General features: G+C 42.4%; 3 protein-coding genes across 3 annotated transcripts; 1 reads left to right on the top strand and 2 right to left on the bottom strand.

Moving 5' to 3' along the window:
• Window positions 1-8759: 8759 nt before the first annotated feature.
• LOC310830540 (olfactory receptor 13H1-like) lies at window positions 8760-10989 on the bottom strand (the record flags this gene model as incomplete). The annotated part of the gene is made up of 2 exons (XM_083710321.1): window positions 10956-10989; window positions 8760-9718 (listed from the first exon to the last, which is right to left on the bottom strand). The coding sequence occupies exon 2, from the start codon at window positions 9705-9707 to the stop codon at window positions 8760-8762; it is 948 nt and encodes a 315-aa protein (XP_083566447.1). The 5' UTR covers window positions 9708-9718; window positions 10956-10989.
• A 2460-nt stretch (window positions 10990-13449) lies between these two features.
• Window positions 13450-19880, bottom strand: LOC310830538 (olfactory receptor 13H1-like; the record flags this gene model as incomplete). The annotated part of the gene is made up of 2 exons (XM_083710318.1): window positions 13450-14407; window positions 19825-19880. 2 exons carry the CDS (start codon window positions 19878-19880, stop codon window positions 13450-13452), a joined length of 1014 nt encoding a protein of 337 aa, XP_083566444.1.
• Window positions 19881-21395: 1515 nt separating this feature from the next.
• On the top strand, window positions 21396-22343 carry LOC310830537 (olfactory receptor 13H1-like; the record flags this gene model as incomplete). Its single annotated transcript, XM_083710317.1, has 1 exon — window positions 21396-22343. The coding sequence occupies one exon, from the start codon at window positions 21396-21398 to the stop codon at window positions 22341-22343; it is 948 nt and encodes a 315-aa protein (XP_083566443.1).
• Window positions 22344-25085: the final 2742 nt, after the last annotated feature.

Below are 25085 nucleotides of genomic sequence, written 5' to 3'. Positions count from 1 at the left end.
TTGCTGTGGACATCGGATCTCATCGGATCTCTGAGTGACTACAGCAGAAGTTTGGGTCGTATACCTTTTCCCTTTGTTTTTCTTCCTCCATTTTCTCCTCTTTCTTTAATTTGTTGCTGAAAGATCCTTCCCCACTTTATTTAATTTTCCTGTTTGTTTTAATTCCCTTTAATTTAGTCGGGGGGGGGGTGCTCGGCCTGGGCCCAGGGGCCGTGTGGGGAGGGCTTCCCTCAATTCCCCTGCCCTCTTGCAGGGTCGATCCCCAGTCAAGGGAACATTTCTTCTCAGTTTGTCCTTGCTTCTCCCTTCCCCACAGGCTTCTGTTGGTGCCGGAGTAGGCCTCCTGGGCGGCTTTCGCGCGATCCCCCCCCCCCCGCCGCCTGGGCCTGCAGGTGCCGGGGGCCTCCCTGCGATTTGGCGCTCCCTGGGCCTCCGGAGGCTCCGGAGAGGCCTGCATCGGCCTCCGAAGGCAAGCGGGGCCCCGATTCCCCGTGAGAGCCGGGGGTGCGCGCTTTGTGGGGGGGTGGGCGCGCTCGCGCCGCGACGTGCCGCGGCCTGTGTTTTCGGGCCTTTTTTCCTCCCCCCCTCCCCCCCCCGCGAAAACGCTATTCAGGGCCTTTGCTTCCCTGCGGCTGGCTGCCTGGCTAGGGGTGGCTTACCTTGCCCTGTAGCAGGCCCTGGGAGGCCGGCCTGGTGTTGCTGGGGGGCTGGGTGCCGCTGGTTGTCCCCAGAGGTGCATTGATTTGAGCGGAGAGCTGTGAGGCCTCCATTTTGCAGCCTCATTAGGCGGGAGCGCCATTTTGATTCCTCTCGGCCACGTGGCGGCCTCTAGCGTTCAGGCCTAGTAATTGCAGGGCCTGGTGGTTGCTTTATCCTAGGCTGAGTATAATTGGTACTACTGCGACCTCTTGTGGCAGTTGATATGTTTGCAGGCAATTAATTTCTTCAATTGCACGCAGCCTGGACGGCTAGTGTAGGTGTGTGTGCTGGTAAAGAGCACAAGGTTGTGGTTTGTTTCCGTATTGGACAGCTTCTGATTTGGTGGCTGGTGCTCTTCCCAGCTGCTCCTGGGTTACCGATCTGTTGCATAATCTGTAAGCAAGGGGTTGCCTCCTGTCTACTGGTGCATCATTTTATAGTCTAGGTCTTAGTTTTAATTAACTATTTAATTCATTCTGCTTCATTTTCTTGCAGATTCTAGCGTCTTAAAGAACTTAGTTGGTTTTTTTTTTTTTTTTTTCCTACTTAATTTTATTTTCTTTTCTTTTCTCACCAGTAGTAGGAATGGCTCCTAAGAAGGCAGCAGGAAGGCCTGTTCCAGCCCGCTCCTCGAAGCGGCCTATAAAAGGCCCATCCCAGGCCTTGCGATCTCCGCAGCCTGGTCAGTCCTTGAAACGCATCCAGGCTATGGTTTCAAGTTTGTCTGGCGACCCGGTGACACTGGCAAGGGTAGAGGCGGAGATGGATGGCCTGCTACACCGTTGCTCGACCCCGTCAACGTCATCAGCATTCCCGCCTCCCCCGGTGGATGTTTCCTCTCCTGCATCATCATCTAGTGAAGAAGGGGAGCCACTGTTAGCCGGAGTTGGCTTACCTGATGCTCCGCAGGTCCAACCTTCGGTGCTGCCTGTATCGCAGGATGCAGTGCCTAGGGGCCGTGGTCGTGCCAGGGTCGGCGCCAGAAGAAGCGCATCGACCCGGGGCCGCGCTGTACGGGGCTCACCTGTACGGCCCCCAGCGCTGGGGCATTCTAATCCAGTTCATTCACAAGTTGTCTCTGTTCAGTCAGCCCCAGGTGCAGTGCAACAGGGTGAAGCGTCAGATTCTTCGATTGAAGACAGTCTTCCTCTTCCTCCAAGGTCCTCTTCCGGTGGGCATCGTCGCCGAAAAAGGGGCTCCAGGAGGCACTCTAAGAAGAGACGGAGGGACACATCGTCCTCCACTTCAGGTACTTCCTCCATCAGCTCTAGCAGTGATGAGGGGGCCCCTCTTAAGCTTTACTGGGACTACGGGGAGTCGTCGGGGCTGCCAAAGTGGGTTTGGGAGCGTAGGGCAAATTCTCATAGGGCCAGGTATGGCGCCGTACAGGAGTGTCGAGAAGGGGTCCTGGTGCCTGACGTAAGAGTCTCCACCAATTCTGCTAGGGATATTATTCCTGGTGCCCACTTGTCTTCCAAATTGCGGTCTAGGATTCTGGATGGCCGCTACGTGGATATTTTCAGCTTGGCTCCTCCGCTTGATGGTCGGGAGCCGCTGGACAAGGGCCTTTCCGTTCCCAAAAGACGGACAATTGTAGCAAAGGCTGACAGGACTTTTGAACGTTGGATGGATAGTTTCCAGGTTTTTGCTGGTGTGATTTCTGCAGCGTATCCCAAGAGGTCTCTGCACCTCTGGGTTTATCTGTCTATTGTCCGTTCAGCTTTTACGATGGCTGGCGAGACTGCTGCATTATCATATGACCAGAACTTTAGGCGTAGGGCGGCCAAGATACCGACGGCCTGCTGGGACAGGAAGGACTTGGATGTGTGGACCACTTATGTGGCACCACGTATTGAGAAGAAGGCTTCTGAGTTGCAAAAATTCAAGCCTGCCACCCAAAAAGTTGGGCGCAAGTGGTTCTGCTGGGACTTTAATAAGGGCATTTGCCAACGTCAAGCCTGTAAATTCGCACACCTTGGTGACAAATGCTCTGGGAGCCACTCGGCTTCTGCTTGCTCCGCGGCCAGGCGGCCCTTTCGCAGGGGAGGGGGCTCCCAGCAGCCCCCCAAGGTCCCTGCCCAGCCTCCTGTTCCCGGAGCAGGAAAGTGATATCTTTTCTTTGGCCTATACTCCGGTTCGGCTACAGCCGTTACTGGCGTTACTGGAATCTTACCCAGACAGAGAGTCAGCGTCGTATTTGAGTAATGGTTTTTCGCTGGGATTTAGGATCCCAGTGGTCGTGGCCCCTGTAGCCCAGAATCCTAGGAACCAGAAATCCGTTAAGGACATGCCTGGTGTGGCGCGTAAGAAAATTGAAAAGGAGCTGGCTTTACGTCGTATGGCTGGTCCTTTCGCCACCCCCCCCTTTTCCTAATTTGCACATTTCACCCTTGGGAATAGTTCCCAAGAAGGCCCCGGGGGAGTTTCGCCTAATTCATAACCTCTCTCATCCTAATGGTACGTCGGTTAACGACGTAATTCCCCCGGAGCTCTGTTCGGTGAAGTATGCCTCTCTTGATCATGCGATCAAGATGATAAGGAAGTTTGGGCCTGGTGCCCTATTGGCCAAGTGCGACATTGAGTCGGCTTTTCGTTTGTTGCCAATTCATCCTGAGGATTTCTGGCTGCTGGGTTTTCAGTTTGACGGGGGATTCTATTTTGATAAGGCTATGCCCATGGGCTGCTCGGTAGCTTGTGCGGCTTTTGAGTGTTTCAGCTCATTCCTGGAATGGGCCTTGCGCGACAGAACCGGTTTGGGCGGGGTTACGCATTATTTGGATGACTTTTTACTGGCCTCCGCGAGGGACACGGGGAATTGCGTGGTTCTGCTGCGTGCCTTTGCGTCCCTGGCTGAAGACCTGGGGGTTCCATTAGCGGCAGAGAAAACTGAGGGTCCCACTACGCAACTTACCTATTTGGGTATCTTGTTGGATACCGTGGCCCAAACCTCTAGTTTGCCGCCAGATAAGTTAGTTGCTTTAAGGAAGGTCATTGAAGAACTGCTCCCATTGAGGAAGGTTACCTTGCGACAGCTTCAGTCGTTGCTAGGTCATTTAAACTTTGCTTGCAGGGTGGTGGCGCCGGGGCGCCCGTTCTGCTCTCGCCTGGCCAAACTTACCTCGGGGCTGCAGGCACCGCATCATAGGGTTCGTTTGTCCGCCCAAGTGCAAGCCGACCTCCGTGTGTGGCTGGAATTCCTGGAAGAATTTAATGGCGTATCACTGTGGCAGGACACTTTGAACCTCCACAATGATTTTCAAGTGCATTCGGACGCGGCAGGGTCACTGGGGTTTGGTTTGTTTTGGGACGGCAGGTGGTGTGCTGAACCTTGGCCCCAGGCTTGGTGTGGGGAAGCGATAACTCGAGACCTGACATTTCTTGAGTTTTTCCCCATAGTTGTTGCGGTACACTTGTGGGTCGAGCATTTTAAGGACCATCGGGTTTGTTTTTGGTCCGATAACCAGGCAGTAGTGACTGTTTTAGCTAAGCAGTCATCCCGGTCGTCTAGGGTTTCGGCCTTGCTTCGGGTGTTTGTTTTGCACTGTCTGCGTTTTAATATTGTATTTTCTGCTCGCTTCGTTCCGGGTATTTCTAACGAGATTGCTGATGCTCTGTCCCGTTTTCAGATGGAACGATTCAGGTCATTGGCGCCAGAGGCTCGAGACCGTCCGGAGATTTTCCCGGATCATCTCTGGAACCTTGGCAACACTTAGTTTCACAGGGAGTAGCAGCATCAGTCGCCCCTTCCACGCTAAGGTCCTATAAGAAGGCCTGGGCTGATTTTCTGTCCTTTAATGGCCAATCGGCGGGGGCGGTCATCACCCCTCATTCTACTGCCCAGGTGCTTAAGTATCTGGCACATTTGTTCCAGATGCGCCGGGCGGCTAGGACCCTGCGACTTCACTCGGCAGCAATTTCTTTCTTTAGCAGGGCCACTTTTGACAAGGACCCATGTAGGAAGTTTGTGGTGCGCCGGGCATTGGAGGGATGGGGACGGCTCACCCCATCGAGGACTGTTCCCAGAAGTCCCATCACTTTTGAGTTGCTGATACAGATGCGCAGTAAACTGCGGAGCATCTGTTGGTCCAAGTTTGAGGCCCGTCTATTTTCAGCAGCCTTTTCCTTGGCATTCTTTGGGGCACTGAGGGTAGGCGAGGTGGTCCTGGAGCAAAAACGGGATGGAGGTTCCAGGGGTTTGCTGTTGCAGGACGTGAGCATGTCACAGTCGGACCTGAGGGTGCATATCAGGAATTCGAAGACCGACCAGGTGGGTAGGGGAGCCGTCATTCGGCTCTCGGCAACGGGAGAGAAGGGTCCTTGCCCCGTAAAGGATCTTAAGAGATACTTGTCCTTGCGGCCGGCAGGCGAGGGGCCTTTGTTTATTCATGAAAATGGGCACCCTTTAGTCCGGCATCAGTTCACTAAGGTGATGCGCAAGGTGGTAGTGGCCTGCGGCCGCAAAGCATCGGAATTTGCTCCTCACTCCTTCCGTATTGGTGCCGCAACGACAGCTGCCCATTGGGGTTTGTCTGCAAGGAGGATAAAGGACCTGGGTCGTTGGAGATCGGATGCATTCAAAGTATATGTGAGGAAATAATGGTGGTGTGTGTACTGACATTTTTGTGTTTTAACCCTAGGTCTGGCCGCTATCCGTATTTGGATAGTGGGACACAGCATTGTGCACTGGGCCGCTGTCAGAGCTCGTCAATCTGGTCTGGGAGCTGGCTTGGGCCTTCCGCAGCACGTGCAGGTGTCCTGGATTTCCAGACGAGGGATGCAGTGGAGAGAATTATTGCCTCTCATGCACAGACGGGTCCTCCACGCTGGCCCCCCTACAGCGATAGTGGTGCAGCTGGGGGAGAATGATATGGTTTCCTCTTCCTGCTTTGGGCTGCGTGCTGCCATATTACTGGACTTGAGGGATTTGGCGGCCTTGGTGCCTTCAACCACACTAATTTGGTCGCAGCTGCTGAAACGCCGCATTTGGAGGGGTAGCCCTTGCCCGGCGGCCACCGAAAGAGTTAGGAAGCGGATTAATTCTGCGGCAAGCAAATTGGTGGTTGGTTTGGGCGGATTTGTGATTCCTCACCCTCTGATTTCGTTCAAGGCCTCTGAATTATTCAGGGATGATGGGGTGCATCTTTCCCCGTTGGGGAATGATGTCTGGTTGGATGCAGTGGTGTCCAAGTTGAGGGTGTGGTTTAGTCTGTGAGTGGTTGGCGGCGAGCGTAAAGGGCTCGGGTGGCGGTTAGGCATTGGTTAAAATTGGTTGGTGGAGGGGTATGGATAGGCTGGGCCTGCCCCTCCAATGCTGCACGGGTATTCCGTTAAAGGAATTCTGGAACTTACCATCCCCTTCGTCCAAACCCTTGGTGCAGGGTGCGGGCCGTGTAAGTTCCAAGGAGCATGCGGGGATTAGCTGAGGGTCTGTTTCGCAGCTCCAGTTGACCCTGATCTTGCTCTTCCGCACTGACTACGGAGTCAGGGCTGTCCCCAAGGCGGGGAGGACAGATAGTCTAACCAATGCCTAAGCAACCACTCACAATTTGTATTGATAATAAAGTTGTGGCCAAAATTATGCCAAAAACCTTAAACAAAAATAATGTGTGAAGTTTGAGTTATTGGGTTTGGGGTGTCTTGGGGACCTCAGCACGCAAATGTTTGTCATCTAAATAAATAAATAAATAAATAAATGAATAAATGAATGCAAATCAATGTGATCTATTTGAATTTCCAAACATTCACTTTGCACTCAACTTGCTTTTTTGCCTTTTTTAAGGCTCCATTTGCATGCCCAGCTGCAGTCCCCCATCCCAGCGCGCCTAACAGCTGAGTGGTAAATGAATGGACACAACTGTCTTGGATTTAAACAGCCACAACATTTTTGATTTCAGATGTAGGAAGCTTTGGCATAGGCCAGGGTTCCACAAACTTTTTCAGGAGTCCCTCTGAACTGGTGGGTTGCTGGATCCACCCTCTTCTGAAAGGACCCCCTGCCACCACTCACGCCGCCACCATCTTGTCTTTGGCAGTGTCGCCGTCCTCTGCCTTGGCCAGGGGTCCGTGGGGCGCGGAGCCCAGGCCACTGGCCTGGTGGTGGAGGCAGCCTCCCTGCCACTGTTGCTTCCTTCCGCTTGGCTCTTGGCCATACACGGCTGCCTCAGTGGGAAGGGGCATTGTCCAGAGGCACCTGCAGCTTCGGATTGGCTGCAGGAACTTCCTGCAGCCAATCCGAAGCCGTGCCAGCGTAGTGGAAGTCTGTCCCCACACGGCGAGGCCCCTGTGCCATGCAGGTTTAGTGTGGGGACTGACCGCATGGGCAGCAGGGTCCACAGGGTCTGAGGGCCAGATTTACGATCCCGGTGGGCTGCATCCAGCCTGTGGGCCTTAGTTTGCTGACCCCTGGCATAGGCATTGGGTGTGTATCCCTCTCAGCCCCCCCCCCTGGGGCAACTGAGGCACGACAGAGTCTATTCAGGGGTGAATTCATCACAAAACACAGGTTTTACCCAATGCTCATTCCCCAAGGGGGAGAAATGGACACCATCAGGATGAAACAATTTGAGCATATTGGGCTTAATGTCTGGGTATTGAATTATGCAACACTGAAGATGCTGCATTACTTGTCGCAAGGCCCTATTGATTTTTACAAGGGCATAGTTTAGGTGGCTGATCTCATTGTGCCACGCCACTGACAATGTGGGAGGAGCTATGACTAAAAGATGCAGACTGCAGTTGTTCTAGGTCAGCAATTGCTGTCAAAATCAAGTCCGTACTTTTTCAAATAACAAGGTTGTTCTCACCCAGTTGGAGGATCGGGGCATCAGGTGGGCCGTGACTGGCAATGGCTATCTGGAGTGTAGGCATAAACACATTCCAATGCAATGTGAGAGAGAGTGAGAGCGAGCACAAAGGCTTCAGAGAGTCACTCAGGGTCCAAGTTAATGCTTTTGTGTGTGCAAGTGTGAGTCAGTAACTGTATATTACAGTTATGGACTGCTTCATTATCTCTAACCATTGGTTAAGACACATTTTACTTTAATCAATTACTAGTTCTTAGATTGCTGTCCCCCAACCCAAAGTGTAAATATGACTGTGATAAACTCATTTCAACATAGTTACTTTTGATAACTTATAATTTTATTATTGATTCATTACATACACAGATATATACATGCACCTGGAAAGTATGCAAATAATAATAATTGGGAGAGTGTTAATGCTCCTTACAGTTTGTTTCTTCCTTACATTTTGGTGTATCAAGACAGAGAAAAATTATATTTCTATCGGCTTATTCTAGCTTGAAACCTTTGGGGAAGATAGCCTAAGACCCAATATACATATAGTAAAACACTTACAGTAGATATATACAGAAAATCATGTTTAAATGAGTTTTCCTAATTTTACACTAGTGATGCTGATGATGCTGATATATTTTGGGGATTTGAGGACAAAAGTATCATGTGAAATAGGGCCAATGCAAATAGAAGAAGAGTGAATTTGTACATGTCTACCTCATTATCATATAAAGTGAAGGCAAGGTGAGGCTGTTTAAAACCTATTGAATGGAAGTATGGAACTCAGCCTTCTCATCTCACACACACTAACTCCCCATAATTTATCCTATTCTTCCACCAGTAAATTGCTGATGTACTGGAAGTGTATGAAGCAACAGAATTGGGTAAGGAAGGTTCAGCTCTATAAAACCAAGCACAACCCTTGACATAAAAGAAACTTCACACCCCCACCTTGTTTGGTAATAAGACAGACACATGAACCATAAATATGGCCAACCCCTTCTGGTCTATATTGGCCCTAAGGAAATACAAAAGACAGGCATTTTAAGGACCTTTAGGCTGAAATCCCAAATAGTCTTTCTAAAGCGGAAACCACATTGGACACAATATATACATACAGTGCTTTTTCTGGGTGGATGTGGGGATATGCACATCCCTAAATATTTTGTGAATCTAGGTTTGGCCTCACTCATATTAAAATATGAGTAGGAAAATGAGAGTACCCCCCTTTTTTTAAGAATTCATATATATATAAATACAGATTCAATGCTGAGATCTCTGTTTCTTCCCAGTCAGCCTTTTAAGTGCACCTTTCACTTCTTGGTTTCGCAGTGTGTAGATTAGCGGGTTTAACAGAGGAACAACGGTTCCATAAATCACAGTTATAACTTTGTCTTTTTCTTGCATCACCTTAGACTGAGGTTTCAGATAGGTGAATATGCATGTTCCATAGTAGATGCACACCACAGTCAAGTGGGAACCACAGGTGGAGAAAGCTTTCCACCTCCCACCTGACGAATGAATCCTTAGGATGGCCACAATAATACGTAAATAGGAAAAGAGGATGAAAGAGAAGGGGAAGAGGAGAGTGAAGCTGCTTGTAAAATACATAACAAGCTGACCCACAGTGTTATCTGAGCAAATTAATTTCATGAGGGCTGTGAGCTCACATGTTATCTGATCCACTTCATTGTGTCCACAAAAATGTGCTGGGTTAGCAAGACAAGGAACTATAGACAACATGAAGGCACCTACCCAGGAGATAGCTGCCAAAGCAATGCAAACTTTCCAGTTCATGATGACCATATAACGTAAGGGATTGGAGATGGCAATATATCGGTCATAAGCCATGACAGCAAGCAGGAAGCATTCTGTTGATCCAAGGTATAAGCCAGTGTACATTTGAAGGTAGCACATATTAAAGGACATGACCGGTCTGTCCACCAAGCAGTTGGCAATAGCTTGAGGGACTGAAGTTGTAGTGTAACAGACATCAAGTACGGACAAATTGCAAAGGAAAAAATACATTGGATTATGAAGCCGGGGCTCAGCTACGTATACAAAAATAATGAGTCCATTTCCAATTATTGTCACCAAGTAGGCTAAGATAAGAAAGCTCATTAAACCCATCCTTGTCTTGGGTTTCCCTGAGAATCCAATGAGGACAAATTCAGTTATCTCAGTATTATTCAGTTCTCCTAGTTGTGGCATCGGGATGTTACCTGAAGGAAAAGAAATCAAATGCCATTTGGATTTCTATAGCCATTATAAAATCATTAAAACCTGGTCAGGTCTAATATGTTAGTAGTACTTGGATTACATTGAATTCAGTGTGAAAAATTAGCCATCAGTCCCATGAATTTCAACAAAACCTAAATGTGACTAACTCTATGATTCTATGATCTTAGGTTTGATTCAGTCTAATTCTACTAACCTAATGCCATCATACTGATATTATAATAGAAGCTACAAAGTTCCCTTACACCGAATGTGTAAACTGCAAATTAGTAGAAATCACAACAAATGTGTAGCTCTAGACAACCATGCAGAATGAAACAAATTTTAAATAAATGTTCCCTTAATCCTATTAAAATAATTTCCAAGAGGAAAAGAAAGATGTCATTCACCAGAAGTACCATATTTCTAAGACATTTCTACACTACTCACTTTTCTAATATAAAGAGAGTTGCGGTAGTAGGTCACTTCCTTTACAAGCACTGAGTCTACAGAGAAATAGTCATAATAATATTCATTTGTACAAGGCTGTCTCTACTATGCTTGTAATGGTCAAAGTGTGTAATGTTCAAACATCTTACTACAAAGATGGAACAAAGAAGAATAGATGGTGTATTCATGTTATGCTTGTGAAAAGCTCATGTAACACCAGCTTTGACAGTGAGAGGCGCTGCTTAGAAGCACTGAACTGACAATGCATGACAAAGCATGACAAAACTTATGCTCCTATGAGAAATATAAGACCTCCATTTGGAAGAAATAGTACCTTTACAACTGCACTTTTTATCTGACTGCAATACTATATCAACTTTTCTACAAGTAAGCATTGATTTTAATGGGACTTCTGAATAGAAAAATATAGAATTGCATTTATTTATTTCATTATTACATCTGGATGCTTCCACACAATGATTTAGTGGATTTATTCCCTTCCAGCAACAGATTTCCAAGGTATGTAGAATGAAATGTTTGCAATTGATTGAAAATATTTTTGGTTGCTGTTTAATTGATTCCCCCTTATTTTGAATTTAGATCATTCAACTAAGCTTCCCTGAAATGGTGATCTTAAGAGAAAATGTATAAATGTGTAAGATGTAATTTGGAATACTTTATGGCACAAATATGCTAGTCCATACAAGAACAGTGAGAAACTTATTAAGCCAAGCCCCATGAAGTGACCACTAATATTTCAAAAATGCATAACGAATAAACAAAATAGCTTACCATTTATTGTTGGGGTTTTTTTACTCACTGAAGATTGGAGGGGGAATCGTGGAAAAAATCCTTCAGAACATTTAGCATTTCTCACCCTCCCCCTGCAAAAAAAACCCCACGTTAAGGATGCTGTTCCATTTAGCATAAATCTGCAAAATGACCCAAAGGTAATTCAAGAGGATTCAGAAGGCAGAACATAGATAGTAAAGTTCTTGTTATGTTAAAAGCTAGTACTTTACATATGTCCCTAAAATTCTGAGCAGTTCTTATCTTAGCTCATCTATCAATACATTTAAAAATCCTCTTCAAATAAAGGTCTCACAATGAATGCCTGAGATTAGCTACAGCATTTATGGTTCTTGACTTCCCTTGGTCTGATGTTTCTATGGTTTTATGTGACTCCTTTTATTTATAGAATATAGATTCAGGTTTACATGTGAGTAAATAAATACAGGTAAATCACAGTCATTTCCACAAATAGGTAAAGGTGAAGATGACTTTATTAGTTCTGACTTGTATTTCTTCTTTGTGGGTTCCCACATGAACGAATCTCCATTGACTAATTTGTTTTACATTTTTTTAAAAAAAACTTTAAGCATTCAACATGTAAATCCCAAGGTTTTGATCACCACCACATGCTAAGTGCCATGAACAGGCTCCTACAGGGCCTCCTACTGTCACCTCATGGGACCCCACCAGCTCATCTTAGAACTTTGGGTCTTCACTTGATAGCAGCCATAATTGATCTAGCCTAAATGATGTAGACCTTTGAAGACCATATTCTTACCATGCTCTGCTGGTTGGAGCAACTACGGACAGGAAGTTCGGCACAGAAGTGTCAAAACAATCTTAGGCTTTATAATGTCCAAATGAATAAATATTTATTACTTAGTTTACATGAACTTAGAACTTGGAACTTCAGTTATGGTCTAACCAATTTTAAAAATTCATTTTTTCTGCCTGTTACTCTATTTGATACCCTCAAATTAAAAACAACCATTCAAGGCCTCGCTACCTTGAAAGGCTGACTTTTTCACAATTATATAGGGCTTTTTTTGAACTTAGGTTTCAGCAGATGTCTTCAGCATATTTAGAGGTAAAATACATTGAAATAGCTCATATGGAAAGGAAATGCATTTATGGATGTAAGCAGGTTGATGATATAATGTACTGTTAATTGTTTTTATAAATTTATAAATAGTGCTCAGAGATTTTTTATCTCCTATTCTTTACTGATTTTCAGATCAATCTAAACCTCCCCCCCAGTGATAGTTGAACTCTTAGCCAATAAATATCTACAAACTTTTAGCCAAATTTGGACTGGAAGATAAGAAGCTTTGCTCCAGTTATGTTAGTGCATTGTAATTCTAATTTTTTATGCTGTAAATATTTATGCTGTAGGCTTTTACACCATAGACTTTAAAGGTTATGGTGTGATTTTAGAGAAATACCTTGCTGTTGCCCCCTGTTGTTCATTGTGAAGGCCTTTGGCTATATACAATAAATTGATTGACTGAGCATGACACTGAAGAAAAATAAGGCAGTCAACATTACATTTCCAAAAGTATGTAATAGAGATAAAGAACAGAAACCATGTAAGAACAATTTTTGTCACTCTGAGAAAGTATCCATACAACTAGGCTTACAGAAAGATTTGAATTCATATCCTACATGGTCAATCTCATTTTTTCGAAGCAATTTATCTGTCTTATCAAGACATGGGATCACAATAATTATGAAAGTCCAAGTAACAGTGACCAACATGATGCAAACCACCCTCTTAATGATCTGTGTAGTACTCATGGATTGGTGACAACAATGTTTCAGTCACGAGCCATGACTGATGCAAAATCTTTTTGTGACAATTGTAATTCCCCCTCCTTCTCCCTTGAAAATCATATTTCTCTTCCTCTTTTATTTCACTTGGTGGATTCAGCCAAAATGTCTGCTCCCCACCCAAACTGATAGAACCCATCAACTAAAATGAAAGGAAGCCCGTCTTAGGAGCGAACCAAAAGCAGGTAGCAGCCTGTCAGTCTGCTGCTAAGATGCAAACACTATTTTCACCAAAAGTATATTTTTGAGTTTCAGTTCTTGAACTAGCAAGTGTTTATACCATTATATCCAACTTGTGAAGCACCCAAGATGGAATATGTGTTCTTATCGCAGGACCATTAATTGAGATTCCTGGGCAAATTCTATATACAAAAATGGGCCACCAATATTGTGACTCTGCTGAGCTAGAGATCAAACTGTTGATAGGTTTACAAGACAGGGAGAATAAAAATAACACCACAGTTAAGTTCACATTCTGTAGGTAATTATATTTTTGGATAAGATATGCCATAACATGAACGTTAATTTTACATTCCTGTTACATTTGTAGTGTATTTCCATTTCATTGCCAAAAACAGTAAAAAGAAGTGACACTATGGGACAATCAAGGAAATGTTGCTTCACATTATGAAGGAACAATGCAACTAAAACAGCTGCATAAACAAGTTTAGTATGTAATGCCTGGCTTTTTGTTACCTAAAAGTCTCTTCAGTGCTCCTAAAACTTCCTGGTTTCTGAGTGTGTAAACTAAAGGGTTAAACACAGGTGTAAGCACTGCACTGAATGCTGCAAGTACTTTTTCCATCTCATGAGTCTTCTCATTCTGAGGGAAAAGGTAGACAAATATGGCTGTGCCATAGTACATAGTCACTACCGCCAGGTGAGACCCACATGTAGAGAAAGCCTTCATTCTGCCTCCTCCTGAGTGCATTCTTACAATGGCTGCTAGAATGCGCATATAGGAGAAAAGAATAAAACTAAGGGGAATAATTAGTGACAAAGTGCTGGTGAAGTATACGCTTATTTGGCTCATAGAGGTATCCGTACAAATGAGCTTAAACATAGATTTGAATTCACATCCTATATGGTCCACCTCATTGTTTCCACAAAACCTAGCTGGCTTAGCAAGACAAGGGGCTACTGTTATAAGAAAGGCTGCTATCCATGTGGAAGTGGCCAACATGATGCACACTGTCCTGTTAATGATGAGTGTGTAACGCAGTGGATTGGAGATGGCAATGTATCTGTCATAAGCCATAACAGCCAGGAAGAAACATTCAGTTGTACCAAATAAGAGAATAGAATACATTTGTGTATAGCATGCAGCAAGAGACATTACAGGCCTATCCACTAAGCAGTTGGCTATAGATTGTGGGAGTGACGTTGTTGTGAGGCAAAGGTCAATAATGGACAAATTGCAGAGGAAAAAATACATGGGGTTGTGGAGCCGTGGGTCACATATCACTACCACAACAATAAGTCCATTCCCAAGAACTGTTATGAAGTAGGAAATTATAAAAACTGTCATTAAAACCATCCTTGACTTGGGTCGACCTGACCAGCCGATGAGGATAAATTCAGTCACAGCTGTCTCATTTTCGCCTACTTCCTGCATAAAGGCTGGCCTGGAACATAGCAAAAGAAATACAATGTGAATAATTTGAAAATAGCTATACTTAAGCAAATTTAAAATAACAGCGCTCTATGCTGTGAACTGTTGTGAACTGCCTTTCACAACAACATCAACATAGTATGCCACCCTTTATCTGTAGATAAAGGGTAGGATACTATGATGTTGTTGTTGTTGTTGTTGTTGTACTTTTGGTCTCCTTTGGTGTCTGGGTTCACATAAACAGCTGATGAGGTTGTAAAATGTTTCCAGGACTATATCACTTCAGAGAACATGGTTGGATATAGAGAAAGCACCTTGCATTTAGAAATTGCGGTGTCAGAGAGGAGAGTTCTACCTGAACCTCAAATTTTAAATACAATAAATTTCAGACAATACTACAGTCATACCTCGGGTTACAGATGCTTCGGGTTGTGTGATTTCGGGTTGTGTGAACTGGAACAGGTTTCGGCGCTTGCGCATGCGCAGAAGCACTAAATGGTGCTTTGGGCATGCGCAGAAGCACCTAATCGCTACCCGCCCGTGCACAGATGCAGCGCTGCAGGTTGTGGACGTGCTTCCCGCATGGATCACATTCGCAACCCGAGCGTCCACTATATTAAGATTGTAATCTCACATGCCTTTATTAACACACAAACACACCCCAAATATAAATATAGGTGCATTGGGCTTTTCAAAGATGATTATAGTAAAGAAGCAGGTAGGAACTAAATATTTTGCTTCCCTTTGGAAGGTATGGAAGTTTGCAAAACATTTGGGTAACAGACTCTTACACAACCAAAATGGAACATATGCTAAACTTTCTAAAATGGCACCAGAGTGCAAATGTGAAATATTTCTTGCATCAAGTAAGCATGAGCTGCTCAATATTTACCATGTGTGTGTAATATAAACATTAGAAGAGCCTGACTGAAGCAGTTCAAAGTTTCTCATCTCTCCCCCCCCCCCCCAGTCAGTTCTAGGAGTTCGCAACAAAGGTCCTCACAAAAACTCATCAGCAATTTGGTATGCAACCTCCTATAATACACATTGAATGCACATTTGTCAAATGTGCAAATATGCTATTTCCCCCAATGAGTCCATTTTCATGCATACTTTTCCCCAATATAAGCATTTTTGTAGACAGTTTTTGGTTGTACACTGAGTTTTTCATTGCAAAATTCAGATAGGTGCAAATTGAATAATAGAATAACAAGTGATGGGGACAGGAGAAAATGAATCCTCTCTTTATGCTATGCCTCTGCTCCCCACAAACATTATGAGCTAGCACATAGCTACTCAGAAGTAAATCCTATTGTTTTCATTGTAGCTTGCTTACTCACTGGTAAAAATGCATAGGATTTCAGCACTGGAAAACAGTTTCTGCGAGTTCTTTGATTAAATATTTAAGCATTTCAATGAATAGCTTTTGTTGACTCAAACAACATTTAAATGCCCCGCAACTGAATGCATTGCCCCACCCACTCTGGACAGCTTCTAATAAAATATTAAAAACAAAAAAAACCAAGAAACACTCAAAACCTCCCAGTACAGGGTAGCCTTAATATGTCTTCTAAAAGTCAAATAGATGTTTATTTCCTTGACATCTGATGGTAGGGCATTCCACAGGGAAGGCATGACTAATAAGAAGGGTGTCAAGAGGAAATCTATATAATATTTATCTTTGTGGACCAAAGTTAGATTGCACTTATTCTAGCATGAGAACAACATCAACCAAGCATTTTCTGCAAAATGCCCATTAAAAACAAATAAACTACTGTCGGATAAATTAAGAAAATTACTTTTGCTAGTGGAACAGGGAAGAAGGCTGGGTTTTGGGGAGCAACTGATACACCCCTAGCAGCCCCCTGCCCCACCTTCTGTTATATCTCAAAGGTTTCTCAACCCTCTGTATCAGATTTTAACATGAAAACTGGTGTTGTACTGAACAGGCTAACCATATAGGGTTTTTAATGTAGAACTGGGAGGAGGGAAAATAGATGTTTGCATAAATCATACAAGGGGAATTAATGGAAATTTATGATTCAAACATATCTTCATTAAAAAAAATAAAGATTATCACAATGAGGTCAGTAATGAGTAAGAAAATTCACTACTTGCATTTTTAAGCCCTTTGCATAGCAGAAATCACCATCCTTTAAGCTGACAATATCTAATTGTCTTTTGAATTCTTATCTTAATTGGTATAACTCTTATCTCTAAGCTGAATTGTAGCAAGTTGATTTAAAAAAAACATGAAAAATGTCCTCTAAGCCAATATAAATGTGCTTCAAATGTCGAAAGCCTTGTTTTGAAATAGTTTACTACTTAATAAAAATGCACTTTAATCAGATGTTAATTTAAATACAGAATTGTGTACTAATGGCTAAGGATACAATACACGCATTTAAAAGTAGAAAAAAGTGCAAGTAAGACGCTGCAGTGTAATTCCCTTACTAACATCAATAAAAATGGTTGGAGAAATAACTATTTCCTCATTAACAAGAGTTTTTATCTGAGAAAACTTTGTCTCGTATGTGATTTTTAAAAAGAAAAAACGAAAAAACTATTTGCTTTCTTATTCCCTTTAGGCATGCTCCCAAATGTCTCATTACTTCACAAAGTTATTCTTACCTAAAACTTCAAGTCATAGTGAATATCAGTAGTGTGGTTAACTTGAAAGTAAATTGAATTTGAGAAAGTTTTGAAATTCTGTGTGATGGCCTGGGACTCGGGCTCAGACTCAGAACCAGAGGAGTCTCAATCTGCACCGGATCCTTTGCCTCAGGCATCATCTGAACCAAGTCTGGGGCCTGACCCTGAAGAGTTCCAGTCTGCACAGTTCCCCTGCAACAAACACCAGCTGGGCTGAAATTTGGGGTGACTTCCTGTTTCTGGCAGTGGAAAATGGCTGATCCCACACAATCAGACCTCAGCCGTTCCGATAATTCAGGGCTGATATGGGGGTAATTAGCCCTGGCAGCCTCCCCAGGGCAGGGGAGGACTGTCTCAACGACCCGCGGTCTGCCCCAGATTGCCCATGTGGCAGACGGCAGGGGCACTGGGTCACAGAGCTAGGGACGGCTGACACTCCTGCAACGCCACCCCATAGCCGGACGCATCTGTTTGGGAAAATATAAAGATTTGGAAAACAAACAGACATGCTCTGAATTGAAGAAGCTGGGAAAAAACCTGCAGTATGTACAGTCTCTGGTGCAAAAGATCGAACTTCAAAGAGATCCTCATCATGACGTTTGGAATGTGGAGGGGCTTGGTATGTAAAAAAACATTCTTTTATCCTTAACATCAACAATCCGTAATGCATGCCAAACCTCATTAAGAACTTAAATTGCTCTTCAAAAAGTGAGTTCAGATGGACTTTCATATATAATTGGGATCTACTCGCAGCCACTTCTCTTCTAAGACTGGAAATGTGTGTTAAAGACGAAAACAAAGGAGGACAAAATGGCTTCTACCCACTACGTCGTTATTGAATATCTGAAATACTTTCCTGATTAAGAGAAACAGGAGCCAACGGATGGTTGGTTATAAAGACTGGAAACAATATTACATATACAACTGTTTGCAAAAATATGTTTTTTTGATTACGAGCGAGAGAGAGGGCTAAATGGATGTCTGGCAGCCCCCCTCCAGGGCCCGGAGGGGGGACTGAGAGGATTCCAACGACCAATTGCTAACTGTCTGATATATGGCTATCTGTTTAAGATAAATCAACAAGGAGGTTACAGAAGGAAATTTCTCTCTGTTTCTTTGATAACACCTGGACGGGAAAGATTAATGATCTGGGAGCTGCCAAAATAACAACTCTCAAAGAGCTGGACAGAACTTTGAAATTGGATGCAATTAAATGAAGTGATGCGATGAAAAAAACAGCTGAAGGAGTACAATATATGGACAAATCTACACTCCATAGAAAAAAAAGTATCTGTTTTCTGACATGAATGAGGATCATAGAACCAGAGTCAAAATGTGGAAGGGAAAAATTGAACATGGAATTATGAATAACATTGAGGATGATGAGAGGCAGGACTATGATGTTGAATGCGCTTCAAAATTCAGACCGTGGGAAGTCAAAACAAAATTATTACAATTTGGAAGACAATTGGAGACCTTTTTTATTTTATTTTATTATTTTTATTGGATTTGATTTGATTTGATATGTTAATTGGATGTTTTTATTGGAAAATTAATAAACGCTTTAAAAATATTTTATTTTATTTTTTAAAATGATTATACTTTTCAAGTTTATACATTTCACTAATTTTACAATCATTTTGACATTTCAAAACTTGACTTCCTTCCCCCTCTTTCTGCAGTTCTTTAAATTTATTTTAAATATCTTCTGCATATCCAAATTAATGTGCTCATTTATTCATCTTCTTTAAATATACTCGTGAAACCACAGGTTATTACAATAATCCTGCCAATGTTCTTATCTGTTTACAATTTATCTTTAAATATTCAATAAACCATTTCCATCTTTTAATAAAAAGATTTCTTATTCTTCCAGTAAGTTTCACCATTTCTGCTTATTCCATAAGTTTTTGTATCCATTCTTCCTTTGCTGGGACTTTTGCTTCTTTCCATTTTGGGGCAAGTAACATTCTTGCTGCAGCATGAATAAGTTTCTATACAGTTTAGGTCACTATAATTCCCAAAAGAAAAGCTTCTAGTTTTTGTTACAAAAGTTATTTTAAATATCCTTTTCATTTCATTATATATAATTCCTCAGAAATGAAAATATAGATGTTTCTAAAATGATGCATGGGATAGAGAAAATGGATGTGGAAGAGTTCTCTCTCTCTCTACACTAGAACTCTTGGACATCCATTTTAATAGAATGTTGGCAAATTCAGAACAGATAAAGGAAAGTCCTTCTATATACAGCACATAGTTAAACTCTGGAACTCGCTCCCACAGGAGGCAGCCAATAGCCACCAACATAGGTAGCTTTAAAAGAGGATTAGACAAATTCACAGAGGAAATTTCAAAAGACTTCTACAAACTCTTGCTTGTTTGCACTGTTTTGCACAGGGAGTTCTCCAAACAGCATGAAAACTAGTTGTAGACAACCCATTAAAACTTCTACTAATTAAAACTACTGTAATAATTTCAAACAGTAATGAGGCAATAGAGAATCTGCTCAGAGGGAATAAAAAACAGTAAGTAAATAAGTATGCAAATAAAATGCTATGCCATAGTTTCTTAAATAAAATCTCCCACTGAAAGCCAGATAGCTGTTTCTCCATTCATTTGCACAGAGTCTTATTCAAGCAGTTTGTCTGCATTTTTCTTTCTTTTTATGAATTTGTAATTGCTGACTTCTTAAACACACTAGACAATCTAAAAATAGTGGATTATCTTCTTCTGAGTTCAATGAGATTTAAGAAGGCAAGTATAATTTTTGCCTACTTTTCGTTGTCCTCATTGTAAGAATTCTCATTCAGTCTGTTTGGTAGTAGCGCCATTACTTATGCAGACACATTTATTTTTTATTGTTTATTTCTTTTTCTTTTTTCTCTAATCCTAAAATACTCCTATTCCACTTTTGGAATGAAGAAAGGGAAATTTATCAGAAGGCTTGTGGTGGTGGTGGTGGAGTGGGGTGAGAACCAAAGGTTTCACAGTTGTGCACCATTTTCTTTTTAGGATAAAGTTTTGCAGATGTACACAATTTTAATTTTAGGGGGGAAAACCAAGTGGGTAACCCCTGAGGTAGCTCAATGGGGAATAAACTTCATGCTCAGTGGCCAGTGGAATGCTGACTCACTATTGGAGGAGGGTAGAGAGATATGCAAAACTCAGTTGGAAAAGAAATGGAATAGAAGTATCCTGGGTGATGACTTAGCTGACTGACTATTGTCAGGATTGGGGTGGTTTTCTCTCAGTTATATGTCAGGCTCTATTATCAGACTCTTTGTTGCATTATTAAATTCAACATAATTAAACAGTAGTTAATATATAGGTGTATTTTAATATGCATGCAAATAAAGCTGCTGTGTTATGAATACCTCCCCGGAACTAAGCCTCACAGAACATAGCAACAATGATGAGTAAATATTCATAACACCGTGTTTCAAAAAAGTGCAATATAACTTACTATCTGGGTTATTTGTTATATCTGTGACCATAATATGCTTTTCAATCTATTGTTGTTTCTGATTCTCTTCATTACACCTTCCTACAATATGATATAGAAAATATATGTGTTTTTCGAGTTACAGGTAGGTAGCTGTGTTGGTCTGCTGTAGTCGAAACAAAATTAAAAAAATCCTTCCAGTAGCACCTTAGAGACCAACTCAGTTTGCTATTGGTATGAGTTTTGTGTGCATGTGTTGTGTTATAAGACTGATCAGTTGTCAAAATCCTGGGATATCTTTCTTGAAAGATTTTATAGGCTCAATGAAAAGAATGAGTGTTAGACACAGTTGCAACTTTTAGCCTTGCATATCAGCTGGAAGGTTAGTCTAGAATCTTCTCCCAGTTTATTGTTTTTAAGTGGGGATTTGAGAGGCAACCTATCATGCAATCTCATATGATGCAAAACAAAAAAAATTCCTTCCAGTAGCACCTTAAAGACCAACTAAGTTAGTTCTTGGTATGAGCTTTCGTGTGCATGCACACTTCTTCAGATACTGGACTTCCATTTCATGTGGCTCAATGTGGTGCCTTCCATAGTTCCAGTTACAGATAGGTAGCCGTGTTGGTCTGCCATAGTCAAAACAAAAAAAATTCCTTCCAGTAGCACCTTAAAGACCAACTAAGTTAGTTCTTGGTATGAGCTTTCGTGTTCATGCACACTTCTTCAGATACTTCTTCATATGATGCAGTGCAGGAAATCTACAGCAGCACCTGCTGCTTGTGCATGAACTACTTTTCCAAAATAGACCAACCATGGTACACAATAGTTGGTTCTAATTAAATGTATTTAAATGTGCTAATATATAATATATAACATACTGTAAACTTTCAGATCCATCTTCATGCAGCAAGCGGGAGAAAATGAGACAGAAGTGACTGAATTTATTCTCACTGGGTGGTCAGATCGACCCAAATCAAGAATGGCTTTAATGACCTTTTTGATCATTTCCTATTCAATAATAGTTATTGGAAATGGACTTATTATCTTGGTAGTCATACACGATCCAAAGCTTCATAATCCCATGTATTTCTTCCTCTGCAATTTGGCCATCCTTGACCTCTGCCTCACAACAACAGCAATCCCACAATCGATAGCTAATTGCTTAGTGGACAGACCTGTAATGCTTCTTCCTTTGTGCTATGCACAGATGTATTCTCTTCTTCTGTTTGGTACAACAGAATGTTTCCTTCTGGCTGTCATGGCTTATGATCGTTATGTTGCCATTTCCAATCCACTGCGCTACACCATGATTATGAACAGAACAGTGTGCATCCTCCTCGCCACTGCAACATGGACCGCTTCCTTTATGATTACTGTGATTCCATCTATTACTAATCCCATTCGATTCTGTGGAAACAATGAGGTTGACCATATAGGATGTGAAGTTAAATCTATTATTAAGCTCATTTGTGCAGAGTCCTCTTCAAGCCAGATAAGCATGTACTTCACTAGCACTTTGACACTGGTTCTCCCTCTGGGCTTCATCCTTTTTTCCTACATGCGCATTCTTGTGACCATCCTTAGGATCCACTCAGAAGGAGGTAGGACAAAGGCTTTCTCCACCTGTGGTTCCCATCTGACTGTAGTGATCATGTACTATGGCACAGCTATATTCACTTACCTCCTTCCACAAAATGCAGGGACACATGAGATAGATAAAATAATATCGCCATTTAATTCAGTGCTGACTCCCATGTTTAATCCTTTAATTTATACACTCAGAAACCAAGAAGTCTTGGGAGCATTGAAAAAACTGATAGGTAAGAAAAAACCAGACATGACATATTAAATAGATACATAGCTTTTTTATTTGGATGTTCCCCCTGTAAATCACCTAATTTTGAATGTTTTGTTTTCACCAGATTTCATTTTAGATTCAGCAATATTGCAGGCCCTTTAAATGAATGTTCACCATCCAGAATTCTTCAAAAATGTATTTCCCTGCAATTCTGTTTGTTGTGACGTTAGCAGTGATGTAATTTATTCTCGTTTGTTTTGTAACTATACTATCAGTTGCGATTGCAGCTTGGCATTGTTAATATATTTGCAGTGTACACCACCACTTCTACTATAGTATTTGCTCTATAGTATTTGCCCTGCATTCCCTGTTATTGTTTCTGCATATGTTCCAATAGTCACTCCCTGTATAAAGCAACACTAAGTCAATAGTATACCTTTCTGGAAGAAGAAAAACAGGTTATCATTCAGCAACTTATTTCATCTAAAGGTCCTATAAGATTGACACTTGGTTTCTTGTAGATCTCTCCTTCCTGTGTGCAGGAGCTGCAATACTGCAAGAGTTGTGGAGTTGAGGGTTGTGTTTTGCTTAATCTTAACTTCCTGCCTATTAATATCAAGCAGGACCCTTTAGTGCATCCTTTTAGGGGCCTACTAAAAACATTCTTGATTAGACAAGCCCACCCAAATGCTTGGAAATGCTGCTGTGAAATTTGCTCTGTTTTTGCATTTTAACTTCTTGTAGAAGTCAAGTGTGTTTATATATAAATAAACCCAGTTCTATTCTATTATAAAAGTCAATCCCTTGCACCGTAACTCTTGTTTACACTGCCTGTTTTATTTTTCAACTTTGAGTGTTAGTTAGATAATTAGGTAACACTGTGCTTTATGCTGCCACCAACACATTCTTGCATACCCTCCAACATTTATCTGATGAAAATAGGGACCTCCCATTCCATAATGATAATTTTAATATTTATAACCCACACATCTTACTGAGCTGCCCTAGCTACTCTCGGCAGCTTCCAACATTCATAAAAACATCATAAAACATTAAACATTAAAAAAACTTCCCTTATACAGCATTGCCTTCAGATGGCTTGGGGGGTCGGATAACTCCATACCCTCCAACATTTCTCCAATGTAAATAGTGACATCCTAAGGAAAAGTAGGACATTTTGGGATAACATCAGAAACCAGGATAGCTTTTCTAAATCAGGGATGTTCCTGGAAAATAGAGACACATAGAGGGTCTGTTCTTGCCCTCCTTCAATTTGATTTAAGCTTATTGTTAAATATTTTTAGGTCTGGGGAAAAAGTGTCATATCTGTCTGGCTCTGGATCAGTGATCTTTCTTGTGCATGTGTGCCATGTGTGTGAATGAGTTGCACACACACACATTGGCAAGCACTTTCAAATTTCAATCAAGTCTCATTCTGTCCAACAAGGACGAAACAGGTATATGGAAAACCATGTGATGACCTCAGGAACTAAGCAGTCTGACCAGCTATAGGAGCTTAACATGAATCTTTGGTACTCTTGATCAGTATATGATATGCCTTGCATCTTTCATCATGTGTAATAATTATTGTACTATAAACACACACACACAATATTCTATCAGAAACAGGTAGGTAGCCGTGTTGGTCTGCAGTAGTCGAAACAAAATAATAATAAAAAATCATTCCAGTAGCACCTTAGAGACCAACTAAGTTTGTTATTAGTATGAGCTTTCATGTGCATGCACACTTCTTCAGATACACTGAAACAGAAGCCACCAGACCCTTATATATAGTGAGAGAGAGGCGAGGGGTATTACTCAGAAGGGTGGTGGGAATGGGTGATTGGCTGATAGGTGTGGTAAACCTGTTGACGACTCTTAATGACATAAATGGACATAAATCTGACATCAGGAATCACAAGACAGAGAAACCAGTAAGAGAACATTTCAGTCTCCCAGGACATTCTATACAAGATCTCAAAGTAGCTGTCATATTACAAAAGAATTTCAGAAATAGACTGGAAAGAGAAGTTGCTGAATTGCAACTTATTAGTAAAGGTAAAGGGACCCCTGTCCATTAGGTCTAGTCATGGCCGCCTCTGAGGTTGCGGCACTTATCTCGCTTTATTGGCTGAGGGAGTTGGCGTACAGCTTCTGAGTCATGTAGCCAGCATGACTAAGCCGCTTCTGGCGAACCAGAGCAGCGCACGGAAATGCCGTTTACCTTCCCGCCGGAGCGGTACCTATTTATCTACTTGCACTTTGACATGCTTTCAAACTGCTAGATTGGCAGGAGCAGGGACTGAGCAACAGGAGATCACCCCATCGCGGGGATTTGAACCGCCGACCTTCTGATTGGCAAGTCCTTGGCTTTGTGGAACCACAGTGCCACCCGCATCCCTGCAACTTATTACCAAACTTAAAACCATGAAGAGACCTGGTCTGAATAGAGGCATCTGATTCTTATCTCATTATACATGATAAAGTTGAGGAGATTTCACCCCTCCCATACCCAAGAATCTCCTGAGAATCTCCTGAGGTCTCTGCTGAATCTACAGAGGAGGAGCAATGTACTTCTCTCTACTTAATTAGTCAAGTGAGTGAATCTGTGTGTGTGAGAGAGTCAGTCAGTGTGTCGGAGAGAGAGTGCAAGAGATCGTGTTTATAGATAAGATTGCTGCTAAGAGCAGCTGCAGGCACTCAGAGTATAGCATTGATTTATGCTCAGAATATTTAGCTCTGTATATAGTTTGTATCATAGCTGTAGTTATAGAATAAAGGAGGATATTTTAC

This window comes from Podarcis gaigeae (genome assembly GCF_964106915.1).
Source record: "Podarcis gaigeae genome assembly, chromosome: 13".
NCBI classification, from domain to species: Eukaryota; Metazoa; Chordata; class Lepidosauria; order Squamata; family Lacertidae; genus Podarcis; species Podarcis gaigeae.
Note: the sequence above shows the minus strand (reverse complement) of the source record. Positions and strands in the feature narration are given on the sequence as shown.